Source organism: Rhinatrema bivittatum, chromosome 9 (genome assembly GCF_901001135.1).
Source record: "Rhinatrema bivittatum chromosome 9, aRhiBiv1.1, whole genome shotgun sequence".
NCBI lineage: Eukaryota > Metazoa > Chordata > Amphibia > Gymnophiona > Rhinatrematidae > Rhinatrema > Rhinatrema bivittatum.
In genome coordinates, this window is record NC_042623.1 from 86,604,486 (window position 1) to 86,630,300 (window position 25,815).

A 25,815-nucleotide genomic window follows, 5' to 3' on the forward strand; every position below is an offset into this window, starting at 1 on the left:
GTGCCAATAATATAGTCAGTATTAGTAAAGTGAGCAATAAGGACTGACTGATGTATTGTGAAATGATAGCAGAATTAGAATTTGTATTCACTGTTGTGTTGACCTAGAAAATGTATGAATATGACTTAGAATACATAGTTGTTGTTGCTGTGTCGACCTAAATTATGAATGTTGGCCATGAATGTGAATATTGTCCAAATACATGAATGCTGATTTTGTAAACCGCTGTGATCTTCTTTTGGAATGACAGTATATAAAACGCCCAAATAAATAGATAAATAAATAATTTAAATCTATTACTCAATGGAATGCACGAGTTGCATGAGGGGTTACTGTGGTGGGGCAACTAAGTAATAAATAAATAATGCAATCAAATTTGAAGACCTGGAGAGAGGACAATTAAGTATTAAGCATATGCAACACTATATTTTATCCTGTTACCAGATTCTATCAAGTTCAATGTTATTTACTTACTTATTTACTTATTAACCTGCTTTTTAGTTATTAACTGGTTAACCATATTATATACTTTTTCTCAAATTAACTATTTTATGTTTATTTAGGTTTATTTATGTTTTATTATGTTTTCTCAAATTAACTATGTTCAATGTAAACCGCTAAATGTTCAATGTAAACCACTAAATGTTCAATGTAAACCGCTAAATGAAGCGATAGTTACGGTTCCTTAGCAATAGTTATGGTTCCTTGTAAACCGGGGTGATATGTATACTATACAGGAACCCCGGTATATAAATTCTTTAAATAAATAAATAAATAAATAAATAAATAAGTAAGTAAGTAAATCTGCTACAATAGCATATAACTTTAAAAAGGGAATCTATGATAGAATTAGGAAATTAGAAAAATTAAAAGAAGCAGTTGCAAGGGTTAAAAGTTGGCAGGAGATATGAACTTTGTTTAAAAATACCATTTTGGAAACCCAGGCATTAGACAAGGTCGAAGGGAAGACCAAACAACTGCCAGCACAGTTTAATGGTGTGGGAAAGGAGGCAGTTAAAGTTAAAAAGGCATCGTTCAAAAGATGGAATGCAAATCTAAATGATGAAAATAGGCAAGTGCATGAGCATTGGCAAGTCAGATGTGAGCATAACTACATCTGAAATATTTTTTATTGGTGGAGATTCTGAGCAACTAAAACATATATCTGTGACAACTGAAGATGTAGTATATGAGATTGACAAGCTAAAGAGTAAGAAATCACCAGGACCAGATGGCATCCATCCCGGAGTTGTAAAAGAATTAAAGCATGAATTCCTGTTCATGCCCAGATCAGTCCAGACTCCTGGGTTTTGCGTCCCTTCCAGCAGATGGAGACAGAGAAATTCATGCTGACACTACCACATAACCTGTGTGCCATCTGCAGTCCCTCAGTATTTCTCTATCTCCAGCAGTCTGGAAATTAATTTTTATTTAAAAAAAAGAAAAAAAGATTATTTGAAGATTTCCTCCCAAGAGGTTGGCAGGTCCTAGAAGGACCATTCCTCCTGGTACTGAAGTGGACAAGCAGGGGGTTGGGGACCTTTATATAGCTTTGTTCTTTCACCTCTGGGGGTAGACAGCTGGTGAGGACAGTTTCTTCTCCCCCAGGAGGACTTTGCAGAGCCTGCTGCTCTTCTTCACCTAAAGAGAAGTAGCTTTTGTCTGTTCTTTAAAGTAAAAACAAAAAAAAGGGGGAGGGGTTGATGGGCAACCCAGGGAGATTTGAGCGGCAACCTTGCAGGAGCTTGGCTGCAGCGGCACTTGCAGCATTTTCTAGGGTTCTTTTGGCAGCTGACTGCACATGTGGTCAGGGCAGACTGGAATTATGACACGTGACAGTAAGTGCACCATGTGCGGCGATGCGCATGTGCGGCTGTCTCAAGCAGGCTTCTGTTTCTGCTGCCTCTCTGGGGGAGAGGGCAACTCGGGAACGACTGCAACTGTGTCAGAGAAAGCAGCGATGGCCTGGAGGGGTTACATGTGCATTGGATGATGCCACAGACCCCTTACCAGTTAGCACAGGAACAGCGGCCATTTTGTCTTCACTCATGGCTGCTTCAGAAACTGCAAGAGGGGAGGGGGATTTCCTTCCACCGCTGTCCCCGGCTGCTTGGAGCCCCATGGATACAGTTGAGTGAGGATGGAGACCTCCTGGGAGAGGATTCTGATGATTCTACAGCTTTCTCATTGGACTTTGTGCTTTTGATACACAGAGCATATCTGGCCGGGAAAACTGCGGGTGGGGTGTTCCTAGGCAGGAGGGGTTGGTGGGCCCATGGCCCAGGAAAAATTCCAGGGTTTCATGGGCTAATGGTGCGACAAGGGTTTGGAGAGTCCTTGGTATGTCCACAATAAAACGCTGCAGACGAAATCTCGGAGGGTTCGGAGGAGGAGGATCCTCCAGAAGAGGCAGATCAGTCTCCAGAAGGGCAGGATCTGGAAGAAGGGCTAGGACAAACCCCGACGGTTGAGGAGGATGATCCGAATGTGGTTTGTCTTTCCCACAGGGAACAGCTGTGGCCCCTGATCCCCTATGTTCTTAAAGAACTGGGGGAAAAGGTTCCACTAGAAGAATCTAATCAGGAAGAGGTGGATCTGGTCACGGATGGCTTAAGAGGTCCAGCAAAAGCTTTCCCCTTCCATAAGTCAGTTAAGTTAGTGGTCAGAGAGTGGGATACCTCAGAAAACCAGTTTGAAGGTTGATAGAGGAAGGGATAAGTTATATCCTTTGCCGGAGGACATGTTTGAGCTGTTGAGACTTCCAAAGGTGGATGCCTCAGTGTCTGCAGTCAATAAGAAGATAACCATTCGGGTGGCCGGTTGTGCAGCACTGAAGGATATGCAGGACATTAAACTGGAAGTCCATCTGAAAAAGATTTTTTAGGTGTCTGCCTTAGGCATATGTGCTGCTATGAACAGCAGTTTAATGCTTCGGGCTGGTCTGCTCTGGGTACAGGCTGAAAAAAAGCTATGTTTGCATCAGAAATGAAACAGGCACAGAAGCTAGAGGCAGTGGTGGCCTATGGGGTGGATACATTGTATGACCTCAACAGAACGTCTTCCAGAAATATGATGTCAGTGGTCTCAGCCAGACGACTCCTTTGGTTGCAAAACTGGTCGGTGGACATTTGTTCCAAGTCTGTTAGGTGCATTGTCTTTTAAAGGGAAACTGCTCTTTGGGGAGGACTTGGAGGAACTCATGAAACGTCTGGAAGAGAATAAAGGGCATAGATTGCCTGAGGATAAGCCAAAAGGGGGAAAGATTTTTTCCTACATGTTCTCAGTTTAGGGTGAATAGGAGCTTTTGGCAGAATAGGGCTTCACCGGGAGCCCGGAGACAGTTGTCCTGAAACCAGTCCTTTCAAGGTTGAAAGCCAAACAGAGATGGTTCCGATCAGGGTGCTGGTGAAGTCAAGTCCGCCTAAAGAAACAAGGCGGGTCCTCTCCTCAATTCCGGCTATAGGGGGGTTGGTTGACTTTCTTTTACGAGGAGTGGGCCAAGATCACGATGGACCAGTTGGTCTTAAGTGTGATAAGACAAAGTTACACTTTAGAATTTTCTTGTCCGCAAAGGACTTGTTCATGGTCTCCCCTTATGTTTCTGTGGCCAAAAGGCGAGTGGTACAGGAAAACATTAACTGCTTACAGATGCTGGTGGCCACTATTCCCATCCCTGTAGGGGAGCAAGGGATGGGAAGGTATTCCATTTATTTTGTGGTCCTAAAAATGGAGGGTACCTTCCATCTGATTTTGGACTTAAAGAAGGTAAACATGCCTCTCAAAGTTCCTCTTTTTCTAATGGAGTCACTGTGCTTGGTCATTGCAGCGGTCCGCAAAGGAGAGTTCTTGGCTTCTCTGGATTTGACTGAGGCATACTTGCACATAGCAATCCAACCGGATCACCAGAAGTTCCTGAGGTTCATGATCCTTAGGACACATTTTCAATTTTGCGCCCTTCCGTTCAGGTTGGCGACTGCTCCAAGGACCTTCACCAAGGTGATGGTCATGGTGGTGGCAGTTGTCAGGAAGAAGGGCATTCTAGTTCACCCATATCTGGATGTTTGGCTCATTCAAGCAAAGTCAAAAGTCCTTTGCAAGCAGGTAGTGGCTTTGGTGCTACAGCGGTTGAGATCCCTGGGTTGGATGGTAAATCTGTCAAAGAGTCATCGTACCCCTACTCAGGTGTTGGAGTTCCTGGGGGGCATGCTTCGTTATCAGGATTGGGAAAGTGTTTAGCAGTGACCGCATTTGCAAATTGCAGAGGCAGATTCACAGTTTATTACAGAGAGTGGTGCTCAGGGTCTGGGATTACCTGCAGGTTCTCGATCCTATGGCATCCACTTTGGAGCTGGTTCCTTGGACGTTTGCTCATGTGCGGCCCCTGCAGAGGGTGTTACTTTCCCGCTGGAATCCGTCATCGGAACAGTTTCATCTTCCACTATCTGTTACGGAGCTAACCAGATCCAGTCTGTCATGGTGGCTTGGTCAGGACGAGTTAAGTCTCAGAGTGGACTTGTTGGTCCTGAATTAGATAGTAGTTACCACCAATGCCAAGCTCTCTGGAAGGGGAGCTGTATGCCAGACTCAGTCGGCACACGGCCAGTGGTCAATGGAGGAGGCATTGTGATCTATCAATCGGTTACAGATGAGAGCGGTGCGGTTTGCATTGTGTTTCTTTCTGCCACTCTTGTGCAGTAGGCCACTAAGGATCTTGTTGGACAATGCGATGATGATGGCTTAAATCAACCGGCAGAGTTGGGTGGTGGCTCAGGAAGCCTAGGAGCTTCTTCGCTGGGCAGAACAGCGTCTGGCATTACTGATGGCATCTCACATAGCTGGGTTAGACAACGTACAGGCGGATTTTCTAGTTGACAACAGCTGGATCCCAGAGAGTGGGAGTCATCTGAGGAAGCAATGCATTTTATCCATTGCAGATGGGGCATGCCCCACATGGACTTGATGGTGTCTCAGCAAAATGCCAAGGTACTGCACTTCTTCAGGCACAGAAGGGAATGTGGAGCAGAAGAGGTTGTGCTGCGGGATATTCTCCTGTACGTGTTTCCATCTTTGCCATTGGTGGGCAAAGTATTGCAGTGAGTAGAGATTTCATCGGGGAGAGGTGATTCTAGTGGTGCCAGAAAGACCTGTTCAAGCTAGTGGTTGATGGCCCATTGTGGCTTGGCCATCTACCAAAACGTCTTCACCAAGGTTCCATATGTTTAGGTCAGATGGCTTGCTTCTTTCTCGCAGCTTGGCTTTTGAGAGAAAGCGTTTAAGATGGAAAGGGTATTCCAAAGATGTCATTTCCGTTCTGCTGCAAGCTAGGAAGCCTTTCACATCCTTAGCGTATGTGAGGATCTGGAGAGTTTTTGACTCTTGGTGCACAGAGCAGGGTGTTAAACCTGCTTGAGCATCCATTGCGCAAATTTTAACCTTCTTACAATGAGGGTTGGTGAGGGTTTGGCCTTTAACTCCCTCAGAGTACAGGTGGAGGTGTTGGGCAGTCTTTGAGGCAAGGTGCAGGGAGTGGTCTTAGCTGCACATCCCGATTTGGTGTGTTTTCTCCGGTGCGGAAGTTGTGTCCCTCGTGGAGCCTAAACTTGGTCCTTAAGGGGAAATGTATGACTGTTTGAGCCTCTTAGAATGGCAACTATGAAAAATCTCACATTAAAAGTTGTTTATCTGGTGACAATCTGTTCTCAAAGAATTTCGGAGCTTCAGGCTTTGTAATGTAGGGATCCATTTTGGAAGATTACTGATTACGGAATCTTGTTGCGTATGGTTCCTTCCTTCCATCCTTCCAAAGGTGGTGTCAATTGGTAGAGCTTCAAGCCTTCCTAAGCCTGGATGCGGTAATGCCGCATGCGAGAGAATTGAGGCTCTTGGATGTAAAGTCGGCATTGTTTCCGGGTGTCGGATCGTCTTTTTGTGCTATGAAGTGTTGCATAAAAGGGACATAAAACTTCAAAATCCATCATAGTGTGGTGATTGAAGGAAGCGATAGGTTCGGCATACATCTGTCAAGGACATCATATTCCTTAGGGTATAAGGATTCACTCTACTTGATTGCAAGTGGCATCTTGGGTCGAATGTGAGCAGGTATCACCTCAAGAGATTTGTAGGGCGGCTACTTGGAAGTTGTTGCACACTTTCACCAGGCATTATCATTTGGATGTCCAGGCTCCGAAGGCCATGGGATTTGAGAAAGTGTGCTTTGAGCAGGACTCTCGCACTCCCACCCTGTTTAGGGAAGCCTGGGTATATCCCAGGAGTCGTACTGATCTGGGTATGAACAGGAAAGGAAAATTGGTTCTTATCTGCTAATTTTCATTCCTGGAATGCCACAGATCAGTCCAGAGTCCCACCCAGTTGGTGTGGGAAGAACTGGAGAGGCTGCTCGATCTATTATTGTAAGTAGGCTGAAGAATTGCACAGATTTTGTTTAGTTTTCTCATGTTATTAATGTTAGAAAGGTTTTTCCATTATAAAGTTCCACTTCCTACTGCTTTTTCAAGGGGATGTGTTTACATAGTTGGTAGTTGTTTGTTGGTATTTTGGCTTGAGTACAAGTCAATATTGAGGGACTGCAGATAGTACACTAGGTTATGTGGCAGTGTCAGCAAAACTTTCTCTGTCTCCATCTACTGGAAGGGAGGCAAAACTCAGGAGTCTGGACTGCTCTGTGGTATTCCAGGAACAAAAATTAGCAGGTAAGAACCAATTTTCCTATTGCTAATGTCTTACTAATAATCTTTAACCCATCATTTAAAACAGCCACAATTCCTGAAGTTTGGAAAGAGGCCAATGTGACACTGCTTTTTAAAAAGGGCTCTGGGGGTGATCGAGAAAACTATAGACTGGTAAACCTGATATTGGTGCCGGGCAAAATGGTAGAAGCCGTTCTTAAAACAAAATCACTGGACATATAGCTAGATTTGGCTTTATGGGAAAGAGTGAATGTAGTTTTAGCAAAGGTGAAGTCTTGTCTTACCAATCTTTTAGAATTTTTTCAAGGTTAGATAAAAATGTAGATAAAGGTGGTTTATATTTGGGTTTTCAGAAGGCATTTGACTAAGTCTGTTATGAAAAACTCAGGAAATTTCAAAGTCATGGACTAGGAGGCAGTGTTCTATTGTGGATTGGTAACTAGTTAAAAGGCTGGAAGTAGAGGGTAGGACTAAATGGTCCGTTTTCCACAAACGACCATTTAGTACCATAGGGATCGGTATTGGGACCTATGCTGTTTAACACATTCATAAATGATCTGGAAAAGGGAACGATGAGTGAGGTGATCAAATATACAGATGACATAAAATTATTCAAAGTTGCGAGGAACTGCGGAAGGACTTTATGAAACTTGGAGACTGGGCAGATGAAATTTTATATGGAAAAGTGCATATAGGGAAAAATAATCCCAACTACAGGTATACAATGCTGGGTTCTATATTGGGAATCACTACCCAGGAAAAGAATCTTGTGGACAGTACATTGAGGTCCACGGCTTAGTGCACGGAAGCAGTAAAAAAAACCAATAGAATGTTAGGAATGATCCAAAAAGGAATGGAGAATAAAACTGAAAATATTATATTGCCCTTGTATCAACCCTTGATGCAACTGTGTGCAGTTCTGGTTGCCCTATCTCAAGAAAGATGTTTTGGAACTGGAAAAGGTGCAGAAGAAGGTGACAAAAACGATAAAGGGGATGGAAAGTGGCCATTGTGATTAGAGGTTTCACAGGCTTAGAAAAGAGATAGCTGAGAAGTGGACATGATAGAAGTTTATAAAATCATGAGTGGGGCTGAACGGGTAAATTTACTATTTCAAATAATACTGAAACAAGGAGACTCTCCATGAAACTAACAACCAGCAGATTCAAAAGAAATTGTAAAAAGTTTTTTGTTTTTTTTAAATTCGACGCACTATTAAGCTGTGGAATTTGTTGCCGGGGACATGATGAAGATGACTAGCATTTTGGAATTTAAGAGGTTTGGACAAGTTCCTAGAAGAAAAGTCCATGACATATTATTAGCCAGGTAAACTAAAGAGAGTTATTGCTGTCCCTGGGAGGGAGCAACAGGAATTAGATCTACTTTATGGGATTTTCCAAGTTCTAGTGAACCAGATTGACTACGGTCAGAGCAGGATGCTGGACACAGTAGTCTGACCCAGCATGGCAATTCTTTATGTTCTTATGTAGAAAGAATAAAAATTAGTCAGAAGCACTCTTAATCCCTGCTTCCAATTAAGCCCCATACCCTTAACAAACATTGCCCTCTCATCCCCCAAAAGCTTATTGAAATTCCTATTAGTCTAGTAGGATCAGGAGCAACCAACCCCCACCCTTCACTCATTCCTACCCTATTGGTGGCATTTTTCAAAATGGCGCTAGCTTACCCCAGGTGCTCCTTTGTTCTTCTCTTGTGGAAGAGGGGCCTAGGAGTGCCTTGGATTGGCTGGGGGGCAAGATGGCCGACCATTGAGATGAATGCCGAGAAGCTCCCCTGTCCTATTGCCTTTTTTGCTCTTTTATTCCTTGCTGCTATGCCTCACACCAAGCGTAAAGCAAAATTACAGGAGAACATTGTAAGTTCCCCTTTACCTGGTCTGGAGCAGCTAAAAATTGAGGAGTTTTTCAGCGTGACGCCAGTTCAACCTCCTGGTGCGGTGGCTGCTGCAGAGGGGGCTGTTGGGCAGAGTCCCCCTCCATTGGCCGATGAAATCTCTCAGAGCCTGGGAGCACCGGAGACAACATCTTCCCCTAGGATGGAAGTGTTAGCTTCGTGCAAATTCTGGGGTGACTTTCAAGGGACACTGCCTGGAGCTAAACCACGGCAGGAGACGGTGGGGAGAGCGGGAATTTCAAGTGCCGTGGAGGCAGTGGAGAAGCCCTCAATGAGAGAGAGCCCTGCTGGCTCCATTTTTGAACCTGCAGGAGCGGAACAGACATCGATCTTGAAGCAAGCTAAGTCAGATTCTTCTATTTCCTCATTAGCTTCTTTAGTTAAAGAAACTAATAGTGCAGTGAAACAGAACTCTGCAGAATTGATGAACAAGGAAATAAGATTGGGAAAATAGATCTTCAAGTGGAGAAAATGGAAAAGGTTCAACACCAGTTGGTTCAGTCTGAGATAGTAAATTCGAAGAAGATCGAGAACATTGAGAACAGTTTGTTCCTTAAATTTGAGGATAATAAATTTCCCCATTATAAAACTACTATCTCCATTGGAACTGTTTAGGAATTACCTATCCCAGATTTTGAAGATTTCTGAAACCGCTGTGCCAGTTATAATTAAAGCTTATATGATTTCTAAACCACAGCTAGAAGGATCTCAAGAAAACTTAAGTCCTGGAGCATCGTTGGACTTAACAGAATTTTTACAGTCATCACAGGATCTTGAAATTACATATAGAGGGACATTTCTGGTTAAATTTGCATTTCATTTGGATAGAGATAATGTCTTTCGTCTCTTTCTTCCTAACAGATCTCTTTTGTTTTATAAACAAAAGATTTGGATATATCCTGATCTAACAAGGGTAACTCAAATTAGAAAGAAAAATTTTCTATTATTGCGTGCTGAGATACAAGCTAAGGGGGGACAGTTTCAGCTTCGTTATCCATGTAAATGCATGGTTAGATATAGAAATGGAAACTATATATTTTTTTTAACCTTCTCAACTGCACATAGGGGCGGATTTTAAAAGCCCTGCTCGCGCGCCGGTGCGCCTATTTTCCATAGGCCTGCCGGCGAGCGCAGAGCCCCGGGACTCGCGTAAGTCCCGGGGTTTTTTTGTCGGGGGCGGGGCCGATCGTGGCGTTTTGGGGGCGGGCCGGGGGCGGGCCCGGGGGTCGTGGTTTCGGCCCGGGGCGGTCCGGGGGCGTGGCCGCGACCTCCGGAACCGCCCCCGGGTCGCGTCTCGGCGCGCCAGTGGCCCGCTGACGCGCGTGGATTTACGTCTCCCTCCGGGAGGCGTAAATCCCTGGACAAAGGTAGGGGGGGGGTTTAGATAGGGCCGGGGGGGTGGGTTAGGTAGAGGAAGGGAGGGGAAGGTGAGGGGAGGGTGAAAGAGAGTTCCCTCTGAGGCCGCTCCGATTTCGGAGCGGCCTCGGAGGGAACGGAGGCAGGCTGCGCTGCTCGGCGTGCGCCGGCTGCCCAAAATCGGCAGCCTTGCGCGCGCCGATCCTGGATTTTAGCAGATACACGTGGCTACGCGCGTGTCTGCTAAAATCCAGCGTACTTTTGCTTGCGACTGGTGCGCCAACAAAAGTACGCGAACGCGCATTTTTTTAAAATCTACCCCATATTGTTAGACTCTCCAGAGGGTTAACTGGTAAATGGATGGTAACTGGCGGTTCTTGTTGTTTCTTTTTATTGTATTTCTTAAAATCTGCTCTTTAATGTAAACCCCCTCCTTTTTCTTTTTAATAATGGAGGTTGGATGACCATTTCTGGAATGTAACAGTTTAGGTTTTTCCTTTTTTAATCTTTAATTGTACAACCTATTGCATAACAAGGTGTTCCTTGTGGTAATTTTTGAAATGCATAAAAATAAAATAAAAAAAGAGTGCCTTGGATCAGCTGGCACCATTTTTTCGCAGAGGACAAGCAGGATGATAATCCTTCCACATGGGTGACATCATCAGATGGAGCCCCAACATAGAAAAGTTATGTCAAAGTTTCTAGAACTTTGACTTGCACACTGAGCATGCCCTATACCACACGTCCACGCAGGGTCCTCCTTCAGTCTCTCATCTGCGGAGGTGCAGCTTTGCAGTTTGTGAGCTCACTGTTTTGGCTTTTCCTGGAAAACTTTCACTTTTTTGCTTAATGTAATTTTCTCTACAAATAACCACCTGTGTTTGATGCTGAGTCTCTCTGTCTTCCTTGTAGCGTTCCCAGTAAAGGTTTTCAACATTTATTGGTAAGCTTCCTTTCGCAGTTGATTCCACACAGCAGCTGTGCTTCAGAGCCTGCCAGCTGTCAATGCCTTTCGCCATCAATTTTGATCTTGCCTCCCATTTGTTTTGTCCCGCCATGACTGTGTCTGGGTTTAAATCATACCCTATGTGCCAGAGGACCATGTCCATTACTGATCCTCATTATGAATAGGTCCTCTGTTTGGGGGGCATCACATGACGATGTCTGGGTTGCCGCAAGCAGGTCAGTGAGATCGGGTCAGAAGAAGTATTTCTTTCTCGAGAGGAAGTATTATCCTCTACCCCCTCGCTCCTGTCAGCAGCATCAGTGCTTCCGCAGGCAGCAAAGAGTACCCAAGGCCCAGCTGGCACCTCGGTCAACTCCAAGGTCGCGGTTTTGACTTTGTCATAGGGAACATAGTCACCCGAGGTGATGGATACGCCAGTCGGGGGCAGGCTGCAGTACTTTGTTAAATAATGGCCCAGTATAATCTCAGAGCAGTGGGTTCTTTCTATCGCCCATGAAGGGTACAAATTAAACCTATTGGGTGCCCTACCAAATTGCCCTCCAAGCCTGTTTTGGGGGCCAGTAGCGCATCAGGAGGTACCACTAACAGAGCTCTCCTCCCTCTTAATGACCAGAGCGGTTGAGCCAGTTCCACCTGGGGATTTTACTCCAGGTACTTCCTGATTCCAAAGAAAACAGGACAACTCCGTCCCATCCTAGACCGAAGCGCCTTGAACAGATTTATTAGAAAGGAAAAGTTCAAGATGGTTTCACTAGGCACCTTGATCCCCCTTTTACAAAAAGGAAACTAGCTATGCTCCCATGATTTGAAGGACGTGTACACTCACATCGAGATCTTCCCAAGTCATCGGAAGTATCTCCGATTTATGGTGGGAAAACAGAACTTCCAGTATCAGGTGTTGACGTTTGGGCTTGCGTCAATCCTATGGGTCTTTACAAAATGCCTGGCTGTGGTGATGGCACAATTTGGCAGGCTGGGGCTACATGTTTTCCCTTATCTGGACTATTGGCTGGTCAAGACCACATCTCAGGCAGGGGCAGTCAACTCTATGTGCTTAATCATCCAGGTGTTGGAGTCATTAGAGTTCATCATCAAATACCCGAAGTCCCATTTTAGCCCATCACTTCAAGTCGACTTCATAGGAACCCTGCTAGATATGGCTCAGGCCAAGGCCTTCCCTCCTCGTGAAAAGGCCATCACCCTGATGACCGGGGCAGAGATTTAGCAGAGCCAGCAGGTGTCAACCTGGCACATGTTGAGGTTGTTGGGCCATATGGCCGCAACCGTTCATGTCTCTCCCTTGGCATGATTGTACATGTGCAAAGCCCAGTGGACCCTGAGATCACAGTGGTGCCAGGCAACATACAAACTCCAGGATCACATCTGAGTCACCTCACCCCTCCTGGACTCCTTGTTTTGATGGCAGGTACTTTCGAATCTGGGACAGAGGTCTCTTTCCAAGGTTCTCCTTCCCAAATTGTCCTAACCATGGATGTGTCCACCCTGGGCTGGGGAGCTCATTTAGATGGACTCAGCACCCAGGGTCTCTGGTCTGCCCAGGAAAGCTATTGCCAAATCAGTTTCTTAGAGCTCCAGGAGATCAAGTATGCCCTATGGGTTTTCAGAGATTGGCTCTCCAACAAAGTTGTCCTAATTCAAACCAACAACCAAGTGGTGATCTGCTATATCAACAAACAGGAAGGTACGGAATCGTTCCTCCTGTGTCAGGAAGCAGTTCAAATCTCGTTATGGGCCCTGTCGCATGGGATGATGCTCAGGGCTATGTACCTGGCCAGAGCAGAGAATGTATTAGTGGGCAGACCTAGTCTTGCCTTTAGTGGTTTCTGGACCAAAGAATTGCGGATCAAATATTCTGCCTCTGGGGAGCCTGGACGTGGATCTCTTCGCGTCCTCTTGCAACAGAAATGAACCTCAGTTCTGTTCCCTATACAAGACAGATGGCAAACTAGCTTCAGACGTCCTCACCCGGTATTGGGTCGCAGGCCTTCTATATCGTATCCTCCGATTCCCTTAGTAGCGAGGACAAGGGGACTATGATCCTCATAGCCCCTTATTGGCTGAGACAGGTCTAGTTTCCACTTCTGTGGGAGTTGTCCATTCAGAGGCCGATCAGTCTGGGGACTTCCCCAGATCTCATCATACAAAATCAAGGCAGGTTGAGACATCCCAACTTCTGGGCTCTTGCACTCACAGCCTGGATGCTGAGATGTATCGTGGGTCCTGGTGGCTTCTAGAAAGCCTTCCACTAGAAAGTCCTATGGACTGAAATGGAAGAGGTTTTCCATGTGATGTGAGCAGAAGGCCCTAGATCTGTTCTCCTGCCCCACAAAAAACTACTTGATTATCTTCTACACCCATCAGAAACTGGCTTGAAAACCAACACCGTCAGAGTTCACCTGAGTGCAGTTGGTGCATACCGCCATGGTGTAGATGATACGCCCATCTCTGTACAGCCTATAGGTGTACATCTCGTGCGGGGCCTGCTTCAATGGAAGCCTCCCCTAAGGTCTCCTACTGTGTCTTGGGGCCTCACCGTGGTGTTGGTTCATCTGATGAAAGCTCCTTTTGAGCCGCTGCACCTGTGACCTGAAGTTCCTGACCTGGAAGGTCATATTCTTGGTGACAGTCACCTCAGCGTTCAGGATCAGCGAGCTCCAGTCCTTAGTGATCTTATCCACTTTGCGTATGCACCTTAAGTTCCTGCCTAAGGTGGTGACGGACTTCCATCTTAACTAATCCATCGTCTTGCCAACTTTCTTTCCCAGGCCCAATTCGCATCAAGGCAAATGAGCCCTGCACGGTTTGGACTGCAAGTGAGCATTAGACTTCTATCTGAAGCGGACAGAAGCCCATAGAAAGTCCACCCAACTTTTTTATTTTTTTGATAGAAATAGGTTGGACATTGCCGTTGCCAAACAGATACTATTGAATTGGCTAGCGGATTGCATCTCCTCCTGTTATGCCCAGGTGGGACTGCATCTTGGGGGTCATGTTAAGGCTCATTCTGTCTCAGCCATGGCAGCGTCTGAGCCATGTGAGTGGTTCCTGTTGAGGCGAGCTGCAGAGCTGCGACGTGGAGTTCTGGCCACACATTCATATAAGAACAGGTCACAAGTACCTGGTAGGATCCCAAGGGGTAGATAGATTTCAAGCTGCTTATCCCAAGAATAAGCAGTGGATATTTGCAGCTCTACCTTAATATTGGTTTATGGACTTTTCCTCCAGGAACTTGTCGAAAACGTTTTTAAATGCAGCTACACTAATAGTTTTCACCACATCATCTGGCAACAAATCGCAGGGCTTAAATATGCATTGAGTACAAAAAAATATTTTCTCTTATTAATTTTAAGTGTATTACTTAGTAACTTCATTCTGTTTCCCCTGGTCTTTGTACTTTTCGAAAGAGTAAACAACTGATTAACATTTACTCATTCCATTCCACTTTTATTATTTTATGGACCTCTATCAAATCTCCCCTCAGCCATCTCTTCTCCAAGCTGAAGAGTCCTAACCTCTTTAGCTTTTCTTCATAGGGGAATTGTTTGATCCCTTTTATCATTTTGATCACCCTTCTCTGTACCTTTTCTAATTCTGCTATATCTTTTTTGAGATATGGTGACCAGAACTGCACACAATACTTATAATGAGGTTGCACCATAGAGTGAAACAGAGGCATTATGATATTCTTTGTTTTATTCTCCATTCCTTTCTAATAATCCCTAGCATTCTATTTGCTTTCGTGGTTGTTGCTGCACACTGAGCAGAAGATTTCAACGTATTTTCAATGATGACACCTAGACCTTTTCCTGAGTGATAATGCCTAATGTGGAACCTTGCATTATGTAGCTATAATTTGGGTTACTCTTCCCATTTGTCTACATTTTATTTCATTTGCCATTTGCATGCCCAGTCTCTCAGTTTTGCAGGGCCCTCTTGTAATTTCTCACAATCCTCTTTTGATTTAACAACTTTGAATAATTTTATGTCATCTGCAAATTTGATCACCTCACTTGTTCCCATTTCCAGGTGGTTTATAAATATATTAAAAAGCAGTGGATCCAAAACAGATCCCTGGGGCACTCCACTATTCACCATTTTCAATTGGAAAAATTTACCTTTTAACCCTACTCTATTATTTATCTATCTTTTAACCAGTTGGCAATCCACAACAGGTCACTGCCCCCCATCCCATGACTTTTTAATTTCCTAAGAAGTCTCTTGTGACGGACTTTGTCAAATTATTTCTGGAAATCCAGATACACTATATCAACTGTCTCACCTTTATCCACAGTTTATTTACGCCATCAAAAGAAATGTAGTAAATTTGTGAGGCAAGCCTTCCCTTGGCTAAAACCATATTGGCTTTGTCCCATTAAACTGTGTTTATCTATATGTTCAGAAATTTTGTTCTTTCTGATAGTTTCGACCATTTTGCCTGGCATAGACATCAGACTCACCGAGCTATAGTTTCCTGGATCACCCCTTCATCCCTTTTTAAAAATTGGCATTACATTGGCAGCCCTCTAGTCTTCAGGTACCATAGATTTTGTTATTGATAATTTACAAATTTCCAATAGCAGGTCCGCAATTTCATTTCTTAGTTCTTTTAGCACTCTGGGATGTATACCGTCTGGTCCAGGTGATTTGCTACTCTTTAGTTTGTCAAATTGCCTTAGTACATCTCCCAGGTTCACTGAGATTTGTTTCAGCTCTTCTCAATCATTATCTTTGAATATCATTTCTGGCATTCCTTAATGAATATCGAAGCAAAGAATTCATTTAGTCTCTCTGCTATGGCTTTGTCATCCCTAAGTGCACCTTTTACCCCTTAATCATTTAATGGTCCAGCTGATTCCCTCACAGGCTTTTTACCTCTAATGTACCTGAAAATGTTTTGTTATGAGTTTTTGCTTCCTTGGCAAGCTTCTTTTGAAATTCTCTCTTTGACTTTCTTATCAATGCTTTGCATCTGACTTACAAGTGCTTATGCTGTTTTCTTCATTTGGATCCCTTTTTCATTTATTAAAAGATGTTCTTTTAGATGATAGAGCCTCTCACCTTTCAACCATGCCAGCAGTCATTTAGCCTTCCTTCCATTTTTTCTAATGCATGGAATACATCTGATCTGGGCTTCCAAGATGGCATTCATAAACAGTGGCAATGAATAACTCTCAAAATCTATTTTCGAGTAGTGGTGACAGTAGTAAACAGTGACACAAAAATATCTGTTCAACCACAAAAATTATGGGATAAAGAACAGCAATAGTGAGAAAAATGTTTTTTTCTCATTAAATAGACCTCATACATGGGCATATAATATGCTAGTTAGCATTGGTAGTCATACGCCAAATAATATAATCATAGGTCGTAAGATGAGTGTTTTTTGATCAATTGCTTAGTGAAAGAGTTCAAAATACCGAAGAGAAATCTCAAGCATGTTAGGTAGTCTCAATAATTTTAAAGTCCCAATTGCAATTTCATAAATTCAAGTGAGTTATCACTGTTTTAAACTTAGCTTTCTGCGATGTGAAGAAACGCCATGCACATCATGTGAGGCTTAGCTGGAAAATGCCCGACACAGGATCCGTGTTTTGGCTATGATTATATTATTTGGCGTATGACTACCAATGCTAACTAGCATATTATATGCCCATGTATGAGGTCTATTTAATGAGAAAAAATTTTATTTTTCTCACTATTGGTGTTCTTTATCCCATAATTTTTGTGGTTGAACAGATATTTTTGTGTCACATTTATAAACAGTGTCCATGCCTGAACTAAACTCTTAACCTTTGCAGTTGCTCCTTGCAGTTTTTCCCTAACCATTTTCTTTATTTTAGCATAGTTAGCTTTTTGAAAGTTAAATGCTGTCGCAGTAGATTTCTTTTTTGCACTCCCTCCAGTTAAGTCAAATTTGATAATGTTGTGATCACTATTGCCAAGGGGCTCCAGCACCTCTCACTCCAAATTTTGTGTTCCACAAAGGATTTCTTATAAAACAGTTTACCCTCTTGTTGGTTCTTGTACCAGCTGCTCCATGAAGCAGTCATTTATTTCTTCTAAGACCTTTACTTCAGAATGTCCTGATGTAATATTCATCCAGTTAATACTGGGGTAATTGAAATCACCCATTAGTACTGTGCTGCTGATTTTGTTAGCTTCCCTAATTTCTTTTAATATTTCATTGCCTTAGTTCATTCTGAACAAGTGGATGGTAATACACCCTCACTACTATTTTATTCATTTTTTCACCTGGAATTTCTATCCATAAAGATTCAACATTGCATTTTGTTTTCTGTAGAACTTTTATCTTGTTTGACTCAGTGCCCTCTTTAACATATAGTGCTACACTTTCACCAATTTGATCCATCCTGTCATTGTGATATAATTTGTACCCTGGTTTCACAATGTCCCATTGGTTATCATACTTCCACCAGGTCTCTGAGATGCCAATTATATCTAAGATATCGAAGATATGGCAGCTGAAATTCAACGCCAAGAAGTGCAGAGTCATGCATATGGGGTGTGGAAATCCGAAAGAACTGTATTCGATGGGGGGTGAAGGGCTGATGTGCAAAGAACAGGAGAGAGACCTGGGGGTGATAGTGTCTAATGATCTGAAGTCGGCGAAACAATATGACAAGGCGATAGCTAAAGCCAGAAGAATGCTGGGCTGCATAGAGAGAGGAATATCGAGTAAAAAAAAGGCATGTGATTATCCCCTTGTACAGGTCCTCGATGAGGCCTCACCTGGAGTACTGTGTTCAGTGCTGGAGACTGTATCTCCGAAGGGACAGAGACAGGATGGAGGCGATACAGAGAAGGGCGACCAAAAAGATGGAGGGTCTTCATCAAATGACTTATGAGGGGAGATTGAAGAATCTAAATATGTACACCCTGGAAGAAAGGAGAGGCAGAGGTGATATGATACAGACTTTCAGATACTTGAAAGGTTTTAATGATCCAAAGACAACGACAAACCTTTTCCGTTGCAAAAAAATCAGCAGAACCAGGGGTCACAATTTAAAACTCCAGGGAGGAAGACTCAGAACCAATGTCAGGAAGTATTTCTTCACGGAGAGGGTGGTGGATGCCTGGAATGCCTTTCCGGAGGAAGTGGAGAAGACCAAAACTGTGAAGGATTTCAAAGGGGCGTGGGATAAACACTGTGGATCCATAAAGTATAGAGGATGTGAATGAAGTGAAGAAGCATGGGGGCAGCTTGCAGGAATGACGGCTACTACCAGGAGATTAATATCCAAATTTAAATAAACATACACACGGTTAATGCGACTCCAACATTGCTCTATGCTTCAGCGGCAAGAGAAAATGGAAAAATAAAGGATTTGCATTCACAAAAAAGCAGGGGAGTAGCTTGCTTGATACGGCGGTTACTATCCCAAACCAAATTAGCCTGATACTTCACTTTCAATGATATCCAGCATAGTTCTCTGCTTCAACGGCAGAGGGAATGGTGAAAAGATGATTTATATTCGGACAACAACCAACAAGGACTGAGTTGCACAGGCTGGATAAACATGCATGGGAGTAGCTTGCTATGACGGCGGTTACTACCCCTAAACAATTAGCTAGATACTTCACTTAGATGCAGCTCCTGCACTGATACTTCACTTAGATGTAGCTCCAGCACTGCGAACTACATTGATGGCGGGGTGGAAGGGAAATCGATCAAAAAGTCACTTACAAGGGACAAGAGAAAAAGATAAGTATGGGGGAAAAAAAAAAGGTTAAAGCTTGCTGGGCAGACTGGATGGACCGTTGGTCTTCTTCTGCCGTCATTTCTATATGTTTCATTTCTATGTTTCATACCTCTTCATCCAGTGCTATACACTCTAACTCTCCCATCTTATTTTTTAGACTTCTAGTATTTGTATACAGACGTTTCAAGGTATTTGGTTTTTTGGGGTTTTTTTGTATTAACCTGCTCATCAGTTGACAGGGGTAATTTGAAATCTTTCTGCACTTTACTTAAAGATACCTGTTACACTTTGGTATTTATTGCAACCTCTCTACTGGGATGCCCTATTTTCCCTGATCTCATAGTATCCTTCAAAGATAAATCATTCTGAATCATGTGCTTCTGAGCGACTGTCACCTTTCCCCATCATCTAGTTTAATAGCTGCGCTATCTCTTTTTTAAAGGTTAGTGCCAGCAGGCTGGTTCCACTCTGGTTAAGGTGAAGCCTATCCTTTCAGAAAAGGCTCCTCCTTCCCCAAAATGAAGCCCAGTTCCTAACCAACTTCACATCTCACTATTGCTTGGATAGGGATGGCGGATGCAGTAGTGGGTTGGCCAGTTTGTCCTTCAAAATCTTTTTGAAGTGTAGAACCCAACTCTTTCCTGCCTAGGGCCCATTGTTTGGGTTCAGGCTGTCTTTCCCCTCTTGTTTCCACAATAACATTGTTGTGCCCATTTGCACCTGGTTGGGTGTTTGTTGGTCCACTTTTATGTTGGCAGACAGCCTCTAGCTAGGGATTCAGCTATCATCCTGCTTGTCCTCGGAGAAAGCAGAGTTATTTACCTGTAACAGGTGTTCTCCGAAGACAGCAGGATGCTAGTCCTCATGAAACCCGCTCGCCATCCCATGGAGTTGGGTTTCTCCTATCTTTGATTTATGTCTAATTCTGTGTTATAAGACTGAAGTGCGCCCCGTATGGACGTGTGTTATAGGGCATGCTGGGCATGCTCAGTGAGGGAAATCAAAGTTCCAGAAACTTTGACATAAGTTTTCAGTGTTGGGGCTCCATCTGATGATGTCACCTATGTGTGAGGACTAACATCCTGCTGACCTTGGAAAACACCTGTTACAGCTAAGCAACTCTACTAAATCCCCATTTTCCAAATGGTGTCACTGGAAAAGGAGCAAGTATGGGTCACTTCTGCTTCCAGTAGACCAACAGAATTTTATCTAAACTTTGGTAGGGAGTGAATTAGGCCATTGTTTGTCTAGGAGATGGGACTTCTTAATTAGGGGTAGGGTCTGAGGGTGCTTCTGATTAATTTTTATTCTTTTTACATGTTGAAGTGCGAGATTGGGTTGGGAGATGGGGTTCCCTCTAAATCCACCCCCCCCCCCCCCAAGCATTTTGTGAACATTTCAGGGTTGAGGGGGAAAGAAGGAGGATACTTTTCTGGGGCTATGCATTCCCTCTTTAAAAAAAAAAAAATGGCAACCCAAGAAAAGGAAGAGGGGGCACCATAGTGCTTTGTTAGAGCTGGGAACACATGCATTCACTAAACTCTGCAATTCGATACCACGGTTTAGCAAATCTCACAATAATTTTTCTCATGGTACAAATACTGCACTTTAATAAATAAGTCCCATAGCCATTACAGTTTCATTATGATATGTATCTGTTTTACCAAAACTCAGCAGAAAAAGTTACTACCCTTAATGGAAGGCATGAAGGTAGTCTGCACGGAGCGGCAGTTACTATCCTTAACAGAAGGCATAGGGATAATCTACACAGAGCAGCAGCAGCTACTATCTTTAACAGAAGGCATGGGAGTAATCCGCACGGAGCGTCAGTTACTTCCATGAACAAATTGCTGCACAGACTGAATGGCCCATTTGATCTTTATCTGCTGTCATTACTATGTTACTACATACTGTATATCAGTCCTTCCTGAAAACACACAAAGCTACTTTCCTCACTATCATGCTGCACATGAGAATTGTTTCTCTTCTCCCTCATCCCACCTTTCATCTCTCATGATAGTGCAGGGCCTTTTAATGTTGCATTTTTTAATGGTTCATTTAATATGGCCTTAAAAATTTCATCAAAAGAAGTTAAAAAAACAAAACAGGTAGAATATGTTTTTTGCACTTTTTCATTTATATTTGATCATTTTGGCATGCAATTTGCTTTTCCTTTTTGTATCATTTAAATTAGTGAAATATTGACATATAATTACTTATCAGAATTTTAATGATTGTTTTAACAGCTTGCATGTATTTTACCTTTAGGGCGTTTGGTTACAATGGAGTTTTCAGAAGATCATGATGTTGAGGATGGTGAAAAGGAAAATAATCATAAAGAGGTGTGTAAAATGTTTTTGGTTTTCCAAACCTAACAGGTGACAGAGCCAGGACAGAGAGGACTACAGTGCTGGTTCAAAAATGAGAGCAGTATTATCAACAAAAAAAAGCTATTTCACCTCACACAAAAAGGAGATTTGGGGGTAGATGAAATTGTCTAGTTTAATGAGTTTGAATATGCAAATAGCTATTTATATTCTTGCAGAGGAGGTTTCAAGTTACCCTCAGATAGGGAATTAGTGCAGACTATTTTTGTTTCCAGTGACAGTTTACACTGGTATATCTGTAATTTTGACAGGTTTGAAATATAAGCATAACAAGTAAATTGTAACTGTTTATCCTCTTATTTTTCCTATCTTTGTGCATGTTTAATGAAGGCAAAACATATGTTAGAATCATCCAAGTTAATAGAAAAAGCAGCATCGGAAACCAGTACTGACCATTCACAGCTGAAAAATGCAACAGAAACAATGGAACAGAATGAGGAATTTAATAGGGCTGAAATATCATCAGAATCTGAAATGCCATGGGAGGAAAAATATGAAAAAATGTGGGTTGAAAATGAGAAAAAAGAAGTGAAAACTAATTTTAAATTCATTACAGCTGAGTTGAAACAAAGATTTGGTGAAACATGTAAGATCAATAAAGCTTCTCCTATATCTCTGGCACTAGAAAATTATCTCAAAGAATCGCCGAACAAGCATGAGGCACAGCCTGTTGTGATACCTTATAGAAATGAAAAGGAAGAAGACGCAAATTCTGTGAATTCTCTACCTATTGTGGAATTACATCTTATCCCTGAACAAAAAGAATCAAGTGCAGGATATTCTCTTTCACGTTTTGATTTAAGCGAACAAGGTCATCATGATATTTCTTTCCAGCTTCAAGGAAATGTTAGCAAATCAAGTACAGAGCATATTTTGGATCTAAAGGAAAATGGTTTTAATCACAATTTAAAAAAAAAGAAATAGCCATCCCAACTGTGTTCACAGAGGAAATGAAAAAATGTGTCCCCTCTGTTCCTTGGAGAAGCAGTGATCTAGATGGGAACCTCACCGATTTAGTTTCTAACCAAGAAGAAAGTGAAGAGAATTCCTTACAGCATGATCTTACAGAAAATATGTCACACAAAAGTCCTAGCAAATTAATCAAGGGACTAACAAATAACATATGTATTTCTGCTATGGTGAAGAGTTATGGTGAAAGACAGGAAAATACAGACTTGCATCAATCAGAGAATCAAGTTGCCAGAGACCACAATACTAGCAAATCTCCCATCCTTGAAACTGAACTTGAGAATCTGAGTGTATCTCTGCTGTCTGAGGGTGAACTACCTAGAAAGCTGCTGGACAAAGACCTAGAAGAAGATATGCAAAGATTTAAGAATGAGGTAGGAATGCTGCAAGTAGTATTCCTGACTTTGGAGAGAGAAAACTCGCAGCTTCTGAAAGAGGTAGAGGTTTGCCTGCCGCATCTCCATCTTCTTTAATCTTTCTCTACATCAACCATTTTGTTCACTTTTAAACTCTCTACTAGCTTTATAGCATAAAGAATTTCATCAGAAAATTCTGACATCCTCTATATAAGCTTTTATTTTATGGCAAACATTTATAGAAAAGTTGGGCAAATAATTGTTCCTGTATTTTAATTTTAGATGGTGCTCCTGGGATAGCAGAGAAGCTTAATTTCTTAATTAGGGCCAATGACGTGGCTTTTGAACAGGGTATTCATTCATATCTTCTCATTGTACTTTGGTGTGTGGAACTTTCTCAGCATCTCCTGCAGTTCTCCACTTTGAAGCATTCCTTTGCTTAGCTGACTTCCATTCAGAAAATGCTGTCAGATCACATGATTTCTGGGACTTTCCTCCATCATTCACATGGTAGCTGTGCTATTACTAATGCAACTATTATTTAATCTTTAACTAGTTGCTTCTCTGTGGTTAATAGTGCACACTGTAATTTTTGTCTATTGCTTTAATTGCTTAAGGTGGAAGCACTGTTTGTTTTGGAAAACATTCTCTGTTTCTTGGATAGTGCTAAAGGCTAATGAGAATCATGCAGAAATAAACAGAATGTGTGATGATACACAAGTAATCTTATTTGTAGGCTTTATTTTTTCCCAAAATTTGTTTTTTAAAAAAGAAAAGTTGCAAGCAAAGATGGGGTTTTTTTGTGCCATAGTTTAACACAGTTGGGTAAAATATATCTTTAATCAAGAACATAATGAAAGGATTCCTAGATATTAAAAATGCCATGTTATTAATATAGGTTGATGAGGAAAAAAGACAGAATGTTCAAGACAGACCAAAATATGATGAAGTGGAAACATTACACTTGAGAGGAAATCATGACACCGTGACTGTGCAAAAGATGATGGAGGGTGATAGTAATCAGAAGATAAGACAAAAGCTTCATCTGAAAGGAAGCCAAAACATTGAAAAAGGAGGGAAAAAAGTCACAATTGCTGAAAAACAAGTAAAGAACAGTATTTCCGCCAGAGAGAGAGCAAAGTCTATGCATAATTTATTGAAAAGGTAAGCATTTCAAAAGCCAGTAACAATGATATTTAAGATTTTTTGTTTTGTTTTGCTTTTGGCCCGGTAGTTTTCCTCCTCCTCCTCTTTTGGATGTCTTGCTTAATGAAAACTTGCCTCTACCAGGGCTATGACAGTGAGCCTTGAGCTGCAATTATGGAGTGACGGGAGGCTTTCCTATTATAACTCTTTTCCATCTAGTACACTTATTCAAGCAACACAGACAGACACAGAGGATCTCTGACAGAGAGGAAGGGATTGTAAAGTTAAGCGGGAGATATTAATGGGTAAACTGGATAGTCTTTATCTGCTGTAATGTTCTGTGTTTCTATGTTTATGTTTTAGTGCTGAGAAGATGACAGCCTAGAAGCTCCATTTATATTTGGGGAAAAATAGGAAGTCTAAGATACTTCAATAAACACTTTTACTCTAAAGTCCGTATACTCTAAAGTCCGTATACTATATTAACCTAATTCACACCCAGAGCTATAGCCAATCTTTCAAAATAATCGCAGTATTACTATTATTCTATACGTTATGGTTATATTACCCTGTTCACTCTTATCCTAGTTTACTCCCCTGTTTTATGTAATCGCATTCTTACATGCTTGTTATTGTTATAATGTAAACCGAAATGATATGTAACTTTGCTACATGAATTGCGGTATATAAAAATGTTAAATAAATAAATAAATAAATAAATAAATAAATAAATAACACATTTCAGCCAAGAGCCAAAGACCACATCTCCCTCCAGATCCTCATATGTGTGTGTCTGATCATTGAGTGTTACTAATGGCTGGTTTCCCTCTGTCCCCCTCCCCTTCCACACCAGGAACTTTGAACATTGCTTCTGCAGGATTCCCAGGTCCAGCTGGCCTGAAAATCAGAAACCTCATTTACACTATTATATTTATTTTATTGTGGTACTTCAATCAGGCTTACATCATTATTTATACAGTTCTAAGTTTTCAAATGTCAACATTTTTCAACATCATTACAATACACAGACACTACATAAGGGATTGATAATAGATGTATCTAAGCTTATGTGGAGAGTTATCGTTGAAGGTGCTTAAAGTACACATTTAACTTTCAAATGATTCAAGATGTTAGTTATTTGAAAGGACAAAGTAGCTTAAAAAGTTCTTGTTTGAGACTTTCATTTTCTTGACAGTCATTGTTTTCTGTATATGCACACATTTCTTACTCTGAAGTAACTTATTTGAAATTGCTGAAGTTTTTGTTTCTTAATTTTAAGGAACAATCTGCCGCCAGCTGCTGAAGATGGTTCAAAAATTCAAAGTAAAAAATGGACTTCAAAGCGGACAACTGCTAAATCTAATCATCATCCAATTATGTCTGTTAATGGAAGTCCACGTGAAGTGTTTGATGATAGTACTCTCAGTGAAACATCTCAGGATGAAGGAAGGTACTGGGATAAATCACAGTCCTGTAGATACACATCTAAAGAAAAAAATATTGATTGTAATTTGTGTTTACCTCTTATATAGAAATTGAAACTCATATTTGTTGGCACAAATCTTAATTCTGACCTATTAAAATGTCATATACTATTAAATACAGAGTATATAAAGTCTCTAGTAGCACTGCAATGTTTATCTATTATTTGTTAAAAAAGATTTGTCCAGAAACTCTTTTAAACAGAGTTATGTTTTTGTAATAAAAGATACAAAACAAAGTTAATACAGCATCAATAAAATATAAAACATAAAAGGCTTTAACCTCCAAAATTCAGTCATAGTTCAGGCCTACTTCCCAGTCTTTAATGGTTTATTCAGTCTCTGGCAGTTCCTGGGTAGACTATAACTCTAGTAATATCTGAGTTAACTATAGTGAGTTGACATTACAATATCAAATGTAGTTAAAGATTTGGGAGTAATGTTAGATTCAAAAGAATTGATGAAAGTCCTTGTTAAAAAGGTAGTAAGAGCGGGTTACAATAAATGATTTTGTGCCAATTGAAGCCATATTTTAAACTGGCCAATTTCTGCTTGATCTTCCACATATTGATTTTTTTCATGTACCGATTACTGCAACTCTCTGTTTTTAGGAGCTCCAAAACATATAATCAGACTGTTGCAACTTTTGTAAAATTTATGCCACCAGGGTCTTGACAGGCCCTAAGATATGACAACATCTCTCCCATTTTGTATAACTTACATTGGTTATCCATATATACAAGAATTCATTATAAAGGTCTTAGGCTGATTCACAAGATAATTCATAACT

At 41.8% G+C, this 25,815-nt stretch overlaps 1 protein-coding gene across 1 annotated transcript in view; it reads left to right on the plus strand.

The window, feature by feature from the left end:
- LOC115099561 (ankyrin repeat domain-containing protein 26-like) overlaps window positions 1-25,815 on the plus strand; it is a 462,251-nt gene that overhangs the window by 259,031 nt on the left and 177,405 nt on the right. The window contains 5 exon segments of the mRNA XM_029617295.1: window positions 20,955-21,028; window positions 21,404-21,997; window positions 22,000-22,479; window positions 23,297-23,562; window positions 24,824-24,994. Of these exon segments, the coding sequence (XP_029473155.1) occupies window positions 20,955-21,028; window positions 21,404-21,997; window positions 22,000-22,479; window positions 23,297-23,562; window positions 24,824-24,994 (1,585 nt within the window).